Below are 13,910 nucleotides of genomic sequence, written 5' to 3'. Positions count from 1 at the left end.
GCCATGAGGCGTCTATCCTTATATATGTCTATGACGCCTCCTTTCCATCACTATAATCTGCAGAGCAGGATTTCAGTATCGTTCTCGCCCTCTGGGGGGCGCTGGAGAGCCGCCCAGAGGCCTTTCATTGTCTTACTGACGACCTGCAGGTTTATCTGCACTTCAAGCCAAGAAAAAACTCCCTTCAGCTTTTATTGCGTTAAAGTTTCTGCAGGTTCCACTAACTCAAATTTAACCCCTGTATCTCCACAGAAATGTACGAACTCCGTCCAGCAAACTGTCGATAAATTTGCATTTATCCATCATAGACCCAAAGCAGCTAGCTAGCTAAGCTTGAGAGTACAGTGGCTTCTTTCATTTTAGCCGGGTAGCTAACGACACTTCCCACTTCGTCCTCACATCGTTTTCTTTAGGAAACTTTAGGGGAAAAAAGCAGGAGATTTGGTAGAGTGAAATAATTACATATAAGTAATAGTCCTTTCCACCAGTTTAAACTATTGAATGTATTATAATAATGTCTTCATAATATTTATTTCTAAGATATGCTCTCGTGTCAGAAAATCTAAATCAATGTTGGGGGATAATTAAAATTTTAAATAAAATATTTCTAAAATCTTGGCTATCTTGAGGTCTAAACTGCCTGTGCTTGTACGGGAAACAGCGCCGTTGGGTTGGAATGAATGGGTTAATGTGATTGGCTGAAACAAGGAAGCTATCTGATTGGTTGCTGATCATTTAAAGACATTTGCGGATTGTGAGGTCAGTTTAGTATCAAAATTCACACACAAACGTAGCGCCACCCACAGGCCAAAACAGCTTGTAAATCAAGATATATTTGTGTTTGCATCAAAAATAAAAGTGTGAATCTTCTTTTGTGGATATTGAACTATGCTTTTGTGAATTATGAGACTGTTTTAGTTCCATATACATGGGGTGCGTCAGGACGTGCTCTTACGTCTTGACGTCATCTGCTGCGCTGTTCCTCTGTGTTCTTCCGCTGCCGGTAGATTGAACGTGAAACATCTAAAGAAAAAAAAAGCAGAAGTGGCACCTCCGGTCCCAGTAAACAAAGATTTTTGTCTTTTGTTGGTATTCGGAACCACAGCGGAAATAACTAAAGACCATCGAGTCCACAGAAGTGTAAACTCTGACCAGTTAAAGGTGAGTTAACCGTTATTTATTGAAACAAAAACGGGGTGATTTGAAGCGGCCGCTGAGTGAGGAGCCGAGCAGCTAAGATGCTAACTGGTGGTTTGCTGTCCCGGAGCGTGGCTGATGCTGGTTAAAGCGGAGCTAGCTGGTTAAACTGGGTCAGGCTTCCTCGTTTCGGTTGTCAGGGTCTTTAATAAAATCGCATTTGGTTTGATTGGGTTGACCAAGGCTCGGTAGTGGTTCCAGGGTAACGGAACCTAACAAGGCGGTACTCCGCCTGGGAGGCTCTGGTTCAGGGCGGGGAAACAGCCTTCATGCTGGCAGAACTGGGCTACAAATCACAACCCGGTGCTGGAAGCGTGTCCGGGATACATACGCAGTTTCTACAGCCGACCAGGAAACCAAAAATCTCACTATATGAGGTCGTAGCTAGTTAATTAATGTGCTTATAATCGGATAAGCACATTTATAACGGCTAACTGCTGCTAACGTTAGCTCCCAAGTTTCTGATGCGACCCAGGCGAAAGAGTCCCCCCCTGACCCAAAATGCGTCCTGCAAAACATCAGACTTAACCCAAACCAAGCAGTTTTAGCTTAACTTGCACTGTAAAACATGTTTGTTGGTGTTGGCACACAGGAAGGGAAGCTGGTCCGTGTTTAAAACTCAGGCCCGCTAAAGATCTGGGTTAACATGCGCCCTGCTGACTCAGATACAGCTGGCTGGCTCCGAGTCATCACAACTGGCCTGGCTTTGTTAAAGACTAAAAGTATTTAAAGACTAAAAGTATTCAGTTACTCATTTGTGATTTTTTTTACAAGTGGAGAGAAAAAAAATGGCTCCCAGGATTGTAAAGGTTACTGACTGACTGATGGGACAGTCAGTTTACTTAATTTGCAGAATTTTGGTTTGAAACTTTTAATTTTGGTTTGAAAATCAGAACATTTTGCAAAAAATACAAATAAAAAATTGACCTTTTTCTTATATATTTCTAATAAAGTGTTTGTAAATGTTCTTTAGATAAATATTTACTATCTTATTGTTTCTAATTGATTACTAAAATGACCATTAGCTGCAGTGATAAGCTGGTATTGTCTACTAGTGATAAACAATAAATCTGGGTGTGTTTGTGTCATATGGAGTAGAATAGAAATACCATTTGCTTTTGCTGACAGGCAAATACAAATGCATGCACATTATTAGATCAAAAATATAAAAAAATTAAAGACTGCTCCTGAAGGTCAAACAGTTTGTGAAACTGTAACCAGCAAAAGCAAATAAACAAATTCAAGCACGGTAACTTGTGTAATCCGAAACCCACTGATTGGATCCATCATGGCAGCTGTGATCCTCTGATACCATCAGACTGACTCTTAGTTACACCTGCTATTAAAATCTGACCTTAATGATCAGATCTGTAAGCCGCTCTTCATGCAAATTCACTGATAGCCACGTCAAATAAAGGGCTATCAACAGGCCTGATGACTGGTGGAGGAAACACACGATTCCTTTACATGCCAGCTGTGCTGCGCTGCCGCGGTAGAACAACTCGGTTAACTAAACGAAACCTGGAGATGTACAAATGATCAGTTTAGTGCAGTGCGCCACAGCAAAGGGAAGAATAACGCAGAAAAGCCATTGAAGAACAATTAAAACCACCTTTTATCAGCTAGACTCGTTTCCGTAGCAACCGACAGCAACGGCACTACATGTTTCAGGATCCAACACCAAAAAAGACTCAAGGATTTTTCACACAGAGATCAGAACATTTAGTTTGTTACAATGTTATGTTTTTAGACTTGATGTTTATTTAGTGATGTGATACGTTAGCTACAGCTGGTTGGTTAGCAACTGTTGCTATTAGCAAAGCTAACATAGCAGTGGTTGATTAGCTACTGCTGCTTTTAGTTAAGCTAACACAGCAGCTGGTTGGTTAGCTAATTTAAACCCCTGCTCTACTGATGACCTGTCACTTGATGTGTGGTCGCCTTTATTTTTAACTGAACCGAAACACCAAATTCCACATCACATCTACATGCTGCTATTGTCATAGTCAAGCTAGCATAACTGACCTACCACTCTCTCTCTCCCTCGCTATTTTTTTCTGTTAATTAAAACTTTTCCTGACCTTGTTGTCTAAAGCGCTGCGCCCCTTTTCCTTTCATATAGCAGCCATACATTTAAGATTTAACGCGCTGTGTTGACAGCTTGTCTGCTAAAACCAATGCTAGTCATCAGCTAGCAGCTTTTTGCCCTCCAGCAGGGAGGCGGGATCTAAACATCCCATACCTGAGTCAGAACAACAACTTTTAATCTGTGGACCAATCAGCAGGTTTATTTAATAAATGACAAAGTCAACAAGACTTTAAGCAACACATTAAGGTAAAAATAATCGTTTAGGTTTCTAGTGTTTTATTTTTCATTGTGATCCAGGTAATAACTGCTGCTCAGCGGAAGTCGGATCAGAAAGACATTAGAGCGGTTCCATATGTTCAAAATGCAACATCAGCAGCTTTATTGACATGCAGTGCCGTCTGCAAGCGGTTTATGTTGCTGTTGGATCATAAGCGTCTTAGAGTCTGACTTTACAATGTAAAAAATGGATGGAGGCGACGCTCTGCAGGAAATGACCTCGACTGATGGAGGAACCGATGCTAAATATTACAGCATGTTGGGCAATAATTTTTATCTGACAGCATCTAAATGTTCGGTTCAGCACAGACATACTCAGTTCATCCCAAAGGGAATTTATTTACCGTAGTTGTTGTGACAAAAATCATACAAGAATCTGAGACTGTGATTACGTCTGTCGCAATAAATCAATTAATCGCTTGATAAATTAAAACAGACTCAATTATTCCATTTTTTTTCTACCAATAACTGGATGGTAAAGTCTTCAGTCTGGTGTTTTGGTCTCAACTAGCTTTTATTTTGAAGGAGAAATTTGCTTATGGAGTTTATAATTCATCATATTTGTTGTTTCTTTTGTTTTGCTTATAATAAAAAAGCAACAGTTCAACCAAGAAAAGGAGAAAGGTAAAGAAAATTAAGACGCTTCAACGTGAGTCGTTTTGTCTTTTTTCTCTAAGCTTCTTTGGAAGACAAAAGGGAAGCGTAATCTCCGGTTCTCTGCTCACAGCGTTTAAGTCGGCTTCATGATTCGGATCTGAAGCAGCAGTCCGCCATCTTGTTTTTCAGGTGAGCCAGGATGGCTGTGAATGTTTATGCGACGTCAGTGACCAGCGACAACCTGAGTCGGCACGACATGCTGGTGTGGATCAACGAGTCTCTCCAGATGAACCTCACCAAGATAGAAATGTTGTGTACAGGTAAGTAAGAGATTTATGTGAAATGAATCCTTCAAAGCTGCGTTATGAAGTTAAATCCTCAGGCAGGAGGAAAACCGTCGACCCAGTCGCTGAATCAGCTGAGCGTAATGGTCAGCTGAGCTCATTACTGGAGCTGCTTCTCAGCTTATGCTTCTGATAAAAACATTAAAGGGTTAATAGAGGAGCCATGTTGGGACGACTTCCTGAAGGCGGAGCTTCAGCGAGAACAGGAGCTTCTTAAAGAGACATTTCAGAAGCGTAAAATTTATCTTGAGTCATATTTGATTTACACAGCGACCCGTCCAGGTGACCCGTCCAGGTGACCCCGCCTCTCGCCCGGAACGTTAGCTGGAGAGGAACCAGCAACCCTCCTGACCCACTGAGGGACAAGGGTGTAAGAAAATGGATGGATGGATGGATGGATGGATGATTTACACAGCATTTTTATAACAACTGAAGATGAGATAGTTACTTAATGGTGCTATAAAATTACACTGTATGTCTGGAAAACACAATATACTGCAACTTTTCAGACCCTTTGAGCAACTTTTTCAAAAACGCAACAAGGCTAGCAACTTTTTTTTTTTTTTTTTTTTTTACAAAGAGGCAAGTCAATTTTTTAAATTTTATTTTAGAAAGTTGCTTTATGCAAAAAATATTCCTTGTCTTCATGGGAAATTTCTGCATGCGTTTTTTAATCACTTTTACGCCATCCATCCATCCATCCATCCATCCATCCATCCATCCCCGGAGTACCTGGAGAAAACCCACCATGCACAGGGAGAACATGGAGACTCCATGCAGAAAGACTGGGGCCAGGAATCGAACCCAGAACCTTCTTGCTGCAAGGCAACAGCTCTACCAACTGCGCCACTGTGCAGCCCACTTTTACGTCATCAAACACCAATTGTTCTAGCCGGGTTTAGTGTTTTTTATGGTGAATCTTGCGGCTGCAGCTCCTTCTGCTCTGCGCTGCAGGAAATAAACTGGGTCCTTTCAGGACTTGAACTCGCCGGCTGTCCAGCAGCTTCTAGAGAAAGCGCCACGTGTTGCATCATGGGCAATAAGGCGAGACCAGGCAGGTTTATTTCTACTGTTTCACAGCCGAGGAGCTTCTACTCCTTTGTTTGGTTCTGGTTGTGGGAGCGCTGAATAAACAGGTGTGTGCTCACCTGAGGGTTGTAGGCGGTCCGCACCAGACCAGCCTTAGTAATAAAAACAATAATAAAAGTAATTGAGAAGCGCTGCCTGGAATTGGTCCGTGTTCCTGGAGTCGGTCAGGACTCCGGCAGCAGGATGATGGGAAAGAGCCATTTGGTTCATGTTTACAGTTTAAGATGTTCCAGAAGTTTCTGATGTGGCTTTGCTCCTGGTCAGGCGCCGTCTACTGCCAGTTCATGGACATGCTGTTCCCCGGATCCGTGCCTCTGAAGAAAGTCAAATTCGGCGCCAAGTTGGAGCACGAATACATCCACAACTTCAAGCTTCTGCAAGTGGGTTTCAAGAAGATGGGCGTGGATAAAGTAAGTTTACTCAAACCTGCAGGGTTAGCCGCCCGGCTAGCCACGCCTGGCTCGGTCCAGACCGGACCCGTTTCCCGTTGGTCGCTCTGATTGGGCCGTCTGTCTCGTTTCAGATAATCCCAGTCGACAAACTGGTGAAGGGGAAGTTCCAGGATAACTTTGAGTTCGTCCAGTGGTTTAAGAAATTCTTCGACGCCAACTACGATGGGAAGGAGTACGACCCGGTGGCGATGAGGCAGGGCCAGGAGACCATGCCCATGAACAGTCCCGCCACGTCCGCACTCAACAAGCTCCCCAAGAAGACCCTCAACCAAGGTGGGAGCTCGTCCACTGGGCTGATCGATCGGCGGTCCGTCTGATCAGTCGGCCTCGGGCGTTTGATCGATCAATGTAATCAGAAATCTCCCTGATTCTCTCATCAGCTACCCAGAAGCCTCCAGTGGCAAAAGTTGCTCCCAAGTTGGCTCCTGCTGGGACCCGAAAACCGGGGATGGGAGGCGGCGATGAAGAGAGGGCGGAGCTTATTAATGAGGTTTGATTTGATTGGCTTATCAATGATCAATTATTGGGCATTTATCAAATCGTTTATCATGAAAATTTTCTTGTCAAAAGAATTTAGATTTCTTGATAAATTTTAATTAATGATGTTAAATTTAAAAAAAATGACAGTCAGTGCAGAATAATATGACAGAAAAACATATTATGATATGAGCGTTTCATATCAGACGATATCGATAATTATTGATTAGTTTTTTGTTTTAAGTATTTGAAGTACAGCCAAGCTGGTGGATTTTAACTGTTTTCCACAGTTAAAATTAATGTTTTTATTTATTTTTAAATTAAACCTTAAACTGCTGCTGTGGAAGTTGCTCAGCAGGTTGTTGCTAGGCAACCGAAGTTTGGGGGAACTTGAAACTGCTTCTTGCCCAGCAGGTCGTTGCTAGGTAACCACAGAATGAGCGGGTAAATGCCACTCTCTTTGCTGATTGGCTGATTCCCCAGAATGTTCTGGATCAAAGTTCAGTGGATATTTTGTACATCCAGTATTGATTTTTCTATCCAACATATTATCTTCTGATATTGATCGCATGTGTATCTGGATGTATGTTATTGATTTATTGTCCAGCCCTACTGACAGCTTTATCAGAAATATTGTTTTTGCTATTTGTTTCACGAGCGTATTAATAAATGCCAGTTACTTCAAAAATATGATTAAATTGAGTTACTGTGTATTGATGTATTGATATAAATCACACATTTTTAAGTAAATGAATAAGTTTATTTGAAATGGGAGTGTTTTTGTGTTTGTGGTATGAAAACTGTGCTATACAGATGAGATACTTTACTGGTGAACTAAAAAAACACAAATACCTTTTTAATTTGTATCGTTATCACAATAGTACCACAAAATATGGCGATAAAAATCTAATTCCACTTTACTCAGTGCTACTTCCACCCACATTTCCACTTTTATTAATATTAATATCATCAATATATATTTTTCTTTGGGATCAATAAAGTATTTTTAAATTTGAATTTTGAGTCGGCTAATATTTCTGAGGCTTTATGAAGCTAATAGTTTAACTTTAAAATGGCTGACATGTTCTTTTAAAGTAAATCTTTTTTTTATTTTGTACCACAGATAGAGATTCTGAAAACTACCATTCAGGACATGGAGAAGGAAAGAGACTTTTATTTTGGTAAGTTGAGGAACATTGAGCTGATTTGCCAGGAGAAAGAAGGCGAAGGCGACCCGACGCTGCAGCGGATCGTCGACATCCTGTACGCCACAGACGTGAGTTCAGCTTTAAATCAGTTCATGTTTCCAAACTAAAACAAAACAAATCTCAGTTTCACAACTTTTTAGATCCATAACAGCAATAAATCCATCCTGAAACGGACCATTTAAACTGGTTATTGACCAGTAGAATAACTGGAAAACTGGCTGAAATCTGATGGGATTAATGTAGAAATGGAGGATTGTAGTGGAAAATTTACCTGTTAAGACATTTTGGAGGTTTTACCTGTAAATGTGCACCGATTTTTAAAAATCCTGACCCGCTGATACCAATTTCTCTTTTCTTTACAACAAAGAATTAGGAAATTGCAGATGGAAGAAAAAAAAAGAAGTAATTTTTCACCAAAAGAGCTTTTAAAAAGTTAATTTTAAAAATGCAAAGATTTGCTTGTAAAAAATAGCAAAATTTTGATATTGGAAGAATATTAATATCAATATTTATGCTGAATAAATGTTATAATTGTTGAATAGTAAATAAAAGTAGGAAAAAAATAATAATGCAAATACATATTCTCAAATATCAAAAACACTTGAATTTATAAATATGCAAACGCAACTGCATTTAACTGTAAAAAATAAATACATGAATAAAACATCAATAATTTAAATTAATTATGGAGTCTCTGTATCCAAAAGTAAAAAAAATTGCTAGAAAAAAAAATCTTACATTTTTATTTGATTTTCTTTTTCTTTTTAAAAGTAGAAAATGTTTAACTATTAAAGCCGAGATTTTTTTTTTCTAGAAATTTTCTGAGAGTAAAATTTTCTGAGTTTGTTCAAGCAAATGTTTGACCACAAACTGAAAATATAAATATATATTTATAAAAACATTTAACTGTCCAAAATAAACAAAACATCAATAATTTAAATGGATTCTGAAGTCTGTTAAAAATTGACAGGGAAAACAGGCAAAAGGAGCAGGTGGTGCAAACCAACCACTAACTACTGGGTGTTTGCACCGTTTTTTAACGATGCTCGAAGGAAGTAACGATATGGAAGTTATTGCTCTCCTGTTAATCATGTGATCAATAGATTTATTGCTGATTGTGAGGCCAAATGGGATCGTTTGGGGTCTAACCGATTAACTCTTTCCTGTCGTCGTTTCCTGCAGGAGGGTTTCGTAATACCGGACGCCGAAGAGCAGGAGGAGTTTTAATCCGAGCGTCTCCTCCACCTTATCAAGCCAAGGCGGTTTGGTGTCGCCAAGCCCTCTATAATCAACGAAGCCTCTGTCTCCAGAACCAGAACCCGACCCCCGGTGCTGCCCTGTAATCCAGTCCTTCCCAGAACCAGACCTGCGTCGGGAAACACCTGATTTTCACTCCGGACTCCAGTGTAAAAAGCATAAACGATGTTGTCTGTCTGTGTGTGTGTGTGTGTGTTTAAAAGCCTGTTGGATGCAAATGAAGAAACTCGTCCTGACGACCCGGTCGACCCGCCGGCGCTTTTCTCCAAACTAACCCTGAATGTTTAGTTTCTGACCATAAAACTGAGTTTCATGTTGTATTTTATTTTTCATTCATGTTTTCTGCTCGTTTCAAACCAGATCGCCAAACAACAAACGATTGGTACGATGGCGTGTTGGGGCCGCTGCAAATTAAAAGAAAAAAGGAAAAATAAATTTACGCCAAAACACCTAGAAATACTGAGATTAATCTCAGAAATTTTCTAGAAAAAATCGACGTTTTTAGTTTGAAATGTCAGAAATTTATTAGAAAAACTAACGTTCAAGATTCATCTCAGATTTTCTAGGAAAATTTAAGTTTCAAAAGTAGATTTTTGACTTGAAATTTTTCTGAGGTTGGAAAGTCAAAAGTTTGTTGGAAAAAAATATTGAGATTAATCTCAAATTTTCTAAAAGGAAAATGAAATTTCTGAGTTTCAAAAATGTAGCATTTGTTAGAAAAAAACCCTTGAGATATTCTCAAAAGAAAAAAAACATGGAAATTTCTGAGTTTCAAAAGTAGAAAATTTTCAGCTATCAAAACTCAGAAATTACTGAAACCTTTTTAGAAGATTTCTGAGATTAATCTGAAATGAGGATTCTTTTTTATTTTCCTTTTTTTTAGAATATTTTGTCTTTTGGAGCTAAAAAATTTCTCCCTTTCTTTTCTATAAAATGTCTGTTTTTTTGTCGTAAATTTACCCTTTTTGTCTTTGACGGCCGTTGCCCGCCATCATAGATTTGGATGTTTTGATGGTGGAAGGGTTTTGGTTTCCCTGAAGCCTGCAGTACTAAAGCGGCCACCAGGGGGCAGCGTGGTGGCGCTTTCTGGCTGCTTTAATTCATTCCTCCACGTCTGCCGTTTTGACCAAAGCGCCCTCTGGTGTCCTTTCCAGGCGTCGCAGCTTCTTGTAACCCGAATCAAACCTGAATTTGAGAAAATTCGCGTCCAGTTCGGATCTGTCCTTCTGGATTGTTTTGATTCTTTCATGAAGTCAAGATAAAGAAGGCACTCTGCGTACATTCAGACTGGAAATCTTCATGTTTAGTTTGGCACAAAGCAACAGGCTTGTCTTCATTTGGTGCAAAAATCCATTTGTTGTCCCGTTTTTCTTCCCTTCATGCCTTTATGTGTTACTGTGCGTTTGTTTTAACAACCCACCAGTTCTCTCAAAACCCTCAAAATTGCACATTTTTAAAAATGTGCAATTCTTAAATCCAGGAAAAAAGTGGCTTCATCTTTTGTTAAAGTTAAAGTAGGCAGTGGAGCTGAACGTGGTAGAAAGTGCTGACCGCTCCTGTTCACCTGTAGCCTTTAAGATGGCCTCCTCCGTAAAATCTGGGAATATAATCTAGAAGACAACCAGTTCTAATCGGATTTAATCTGCATTCTGGGTTCAGTTGGAGACCGTTTCTTCAGACTAATGTAACTTTGTCACATTTGTTTCTAATTTAACCGAAACACTGGTGTTTAGTCCTGTTAGTGAAACTTTTTTCTTTTCAACGGCCTTATTCATAAAAATATGTTTGTCAAAAAAAGGTTTTTTTTAGGTTATTTTTTTCCTGAATAAATGTGTGGTGTTGAAGCTCCAAACACTGCCAGAGGGAGTGGATGCAGCCCAGAGGCCTTGATTTTCTCTATTTATTGCTGCTTGCCTTCACTAAGAGCAAACCTTTTGAAATTACAGAAGTTTTTTTTTTATTATTATTCTATCAAAAATGTGATTTTTAAACCCGGTTTGTAAGCAAAGTAAATTTTGTCTAGTTAGATTTTCATTTGTTTTACCCGGTTGCGATATTCAAGCTGTATTTTGGAGAAAACAAATCGAGCAGTTTTTGTCGGACCAAACGTGAAGCCTGAAGGAACAAAATTTAACAAACTCAGAAACATTTCAGGCTGCAACTAAAACCTAATAAAGAATCTCAATCATTTACAAAGACATTTATTTTTATTTTTCCTGATAAACGGTTTAATTTTCCGTAGACGTCTTAAGCTGGCAGGTCTGGAGCGGCCACTAGAGGGCGGTAGTCGTACTTTTTGAGTAGGAGTGCACAGATTTTTAAAAATCCTGATCTACTGGTACCAATTTTTCTCTTCTGTTTTATAACAAAGAATGAGGAAATTGCAGATAGAAGAAAAAAATGAGCAATTTTCCACCAAAAAAAAACAATTTTTTATTTTTTTTTTAAATGTAAAAATCTGCCAGGAAAAAAATCCTACATTTTGAGATTGATCTATGAAATTTTCTTAACAAATTCTGAGATTAAGCTAGAAAATGTTCTAGAAAATATTAACATTTCTGAATGTTAGAAGTAGGAAATTTTCAACTTTTGAAATTCAGAAATAATGGAAAAAAAATTTTTCCAGAAAACTTTTCAGAATAGAAAAATGTCCAAAATTAGAAAATTTCCTAATTTTGAAACACGGGAAATTTTTACGTTTATTCTAGAAAATTTTGGCTTTATTCTAGCAAATGTCATTTTTGTGAAAAGTCACTAAATTTAGCGACAAAGTAGCAAAGCGACGGTAGGAAATATGTTCTCAAAGGAAATTGGTATGATTTATCGGCGACCCAGATTTTGAGGCATTTCCAACTCTTATGATGTCACAACAACGGCATTAAACGGCATCAATTTTAGGGCTCAAAGTTAAATCAGTGACTTATTTCAATCAGTATCAGGGCCAGGAAACAAAATGTTTGAATTATGAGAATCAGAAACAACCAATCGGAGCCAGAGTCGGTCTGTGGCTGTGCTAACTAGCCTAGCATTCACAGCATGCTATGCTAGCTGCAGCCCATCAGAGAGCCAACCAAGACCCGCCTCCTGGCTCTGATTGGCTGTTTCTAGTTAACTCAACCAATCAGCAGAGAAGCTTGATTTTTTTTCACAGATTTTTCGTCTCATACCAAACGGTCACAACACAGCGACAGTTTCAGGAGATGTAAAAAAATATATTTCTATAAAAGTTGCGCGCTGCAGCTTTAAGACTCGGCTCCAGACTGTTGATCCCAGCCAAGTCCAGCTCTGATTCTCTAGATCAGGAAGCTCAACCCGTAATAATCCTGCAGCATTTTGGAAATGTTTCCTCAATTGTTAGATGTGCGAACAAGAAGCAGTTTCTGGTGTTTATGCTCTGCCTTTATGTCGCCCTCTCTGCTGCCTCCACCGGCTTTCTTCAGATCAAACAGACGTCAACCAGCCTCCCTCACCTTCATGAAACTAAAGACATTTGCTGTCAATCAACTGAGCAACGTTTGTTTTGACTATGTAAATGAAAACCTGCTGTAAAAATCAGTGGCGTCTAAACTTTTTACACCAAATTTAAACTGCACACATGCCACAAATTTCATTAAATTAAAAGCAAAACATGACGTAATTTTTTTTACTTGCTAAACAATAAGCAATTTTTTTTAATGAAACCTATAAATTCGTAAGCGTCCAAAACATTAAAAAAGCTTCAACTGTTGCTTTGTTAAGAGAAAAAGACAATTTCCAATTATTGGAGTTTATCAGCTGTTTTCTATTTTGTCTACCAGATTTTTTACCGTTCTTAACTTGTACAAGGAGGACCAACCAATATCATTTTGAAGGCCACAAATGGCCCTCATACCACACTTTGGACACTCCGAAGTTATATGTTTGTTAGCAGGTGGACTTCTGGAAACTCTAAAATAATAAAAGTTATGAATGTTTGACATGAGTTTAGTCTGATTTAGGTGAAGTAAGGAGATTATTTGACTTTTAAACTTTTATCAATTTCTTCCAAACAAAAGCAGCACAAACGTAGCACACTTTATTTACACCAGATTTACTCAAAAAGTGTGGAAGAAAATCTTTAAAAGATAGTTTGACTTCAATATTGATTTGAAGATTTTGAGGGTGTTTAACGTTGTAAAATAGTCACTGAAGCTTCTTCACTGCTTTGCCACTGGTGAAGCAACAGGCAGGAAACTAAATTTGACCATTTCTAAACAAGAGTTAAGAGATGGAGGCTACTTTTTGTAGCCATGTCTGTCCACTGTGACCAAGCCCTGGACAGACAGACAGAAAGGAGGCTTTCCTCTTCAGAAGTGCTTTTCATGATGCAACGTTTGACACTGTGGCCTTTTCGTACCAAATCAACCAAGTGCTAATCTCACTTCCTCCTCCTCCTACTACTCCTACTGCTGGAAAATCTCTGAATGTTTTCGGTTTTACTCATTTTTCCTCTCCTAGCAGAAGAATGTTGACATTTCTCTGATTTTCATTTTTCTGCTTGTTGAGACTTTTTCTGCTCCACAGTTCTTCCAAATGCCTGTTGTAGCATATTGGAGTTTTTTTTTTTTAGTTGAATTAAATCTTCCTGAGCAGAATGAAGAAGTGGCTTTAAGGGGTTTTGTTGGTAGCAGCCGCAGACCTTTATGTTTTCAACAATCAGCGCTGATTAGTGTGTTACACTGTGACTTCTCCCCCATCTTTTCCTCTCCGGTGTGTTTGTTATACTCCGCTGAAGTTGATCTTTTTAAATCACGTTTTGTACTATAACAATAAAACAGTATTTCATTGTCAAATGCTGCCTTTGATTTTATTATTTATTTTTTCCTGCTGTTGAGTTAAGAATATAACATTAGCTTCCGGTCAGGAGCCCCATTAGCAAAACCACAACAGTACAAAATATCTAAAG

The 13,910-nt window shown here is 38.9% G+C and overlaps 1 protein-coding gene across 1 annotated transcript; it reads left to right on the top strand.

The window, feature by feature from the left end:
• The first annotated feature begins 957 nt into the window (after positions 1 to 957).
• Positions 958 to 13,797, top strand: mapre1b (microtubule-associated protein, RP/EB family, member 1b). Its single transcript, XM_008414884.2, has 7 exons — positions 958 to 1,161; positions 4,349 to 4,479; positions 5,857 to 6,002; positions 6,116 to 6,317; positions 6,425 to 6,534; positions 7,645 to 7,797; positions 8,912 to 13,797. The coding sequence occupies exons 2-7, from the start codon at positions 4,359 to 4,361 to the stop codon at positions 8,954 to 8,956; spliced, it is 777 nt and encodes a 258-aa protein (XP_008413106.1). The 5' UTR covers positions 958 to 1,161; positions 4,349 to 4,358; the 3' UTR covers positions 8,957 to 13,797.
• The last annotated feature ends 113 nt before the right edge of the window (positions 13,798 to 13,910 follow it).

Source organism: Poecilia reticulata, chromosome 7, assembly GCF_904066995.2.
Source record: "Poecilia reticulata chromosome 7, P_reticulata-male-v2, whole genome shotgun sequence".
Taxonomy (NCBI): Eukaryota; Metazoa; Chordata; class Actinopteri; order Cyprinodontiformes; family Poeciliidae; genus Poecilia; species Poecilia reticulata.
Note: the sequence above shows the minus strand (reverse complement) of the source record. Positions and strands in the feature narration are given on the sequence as shown.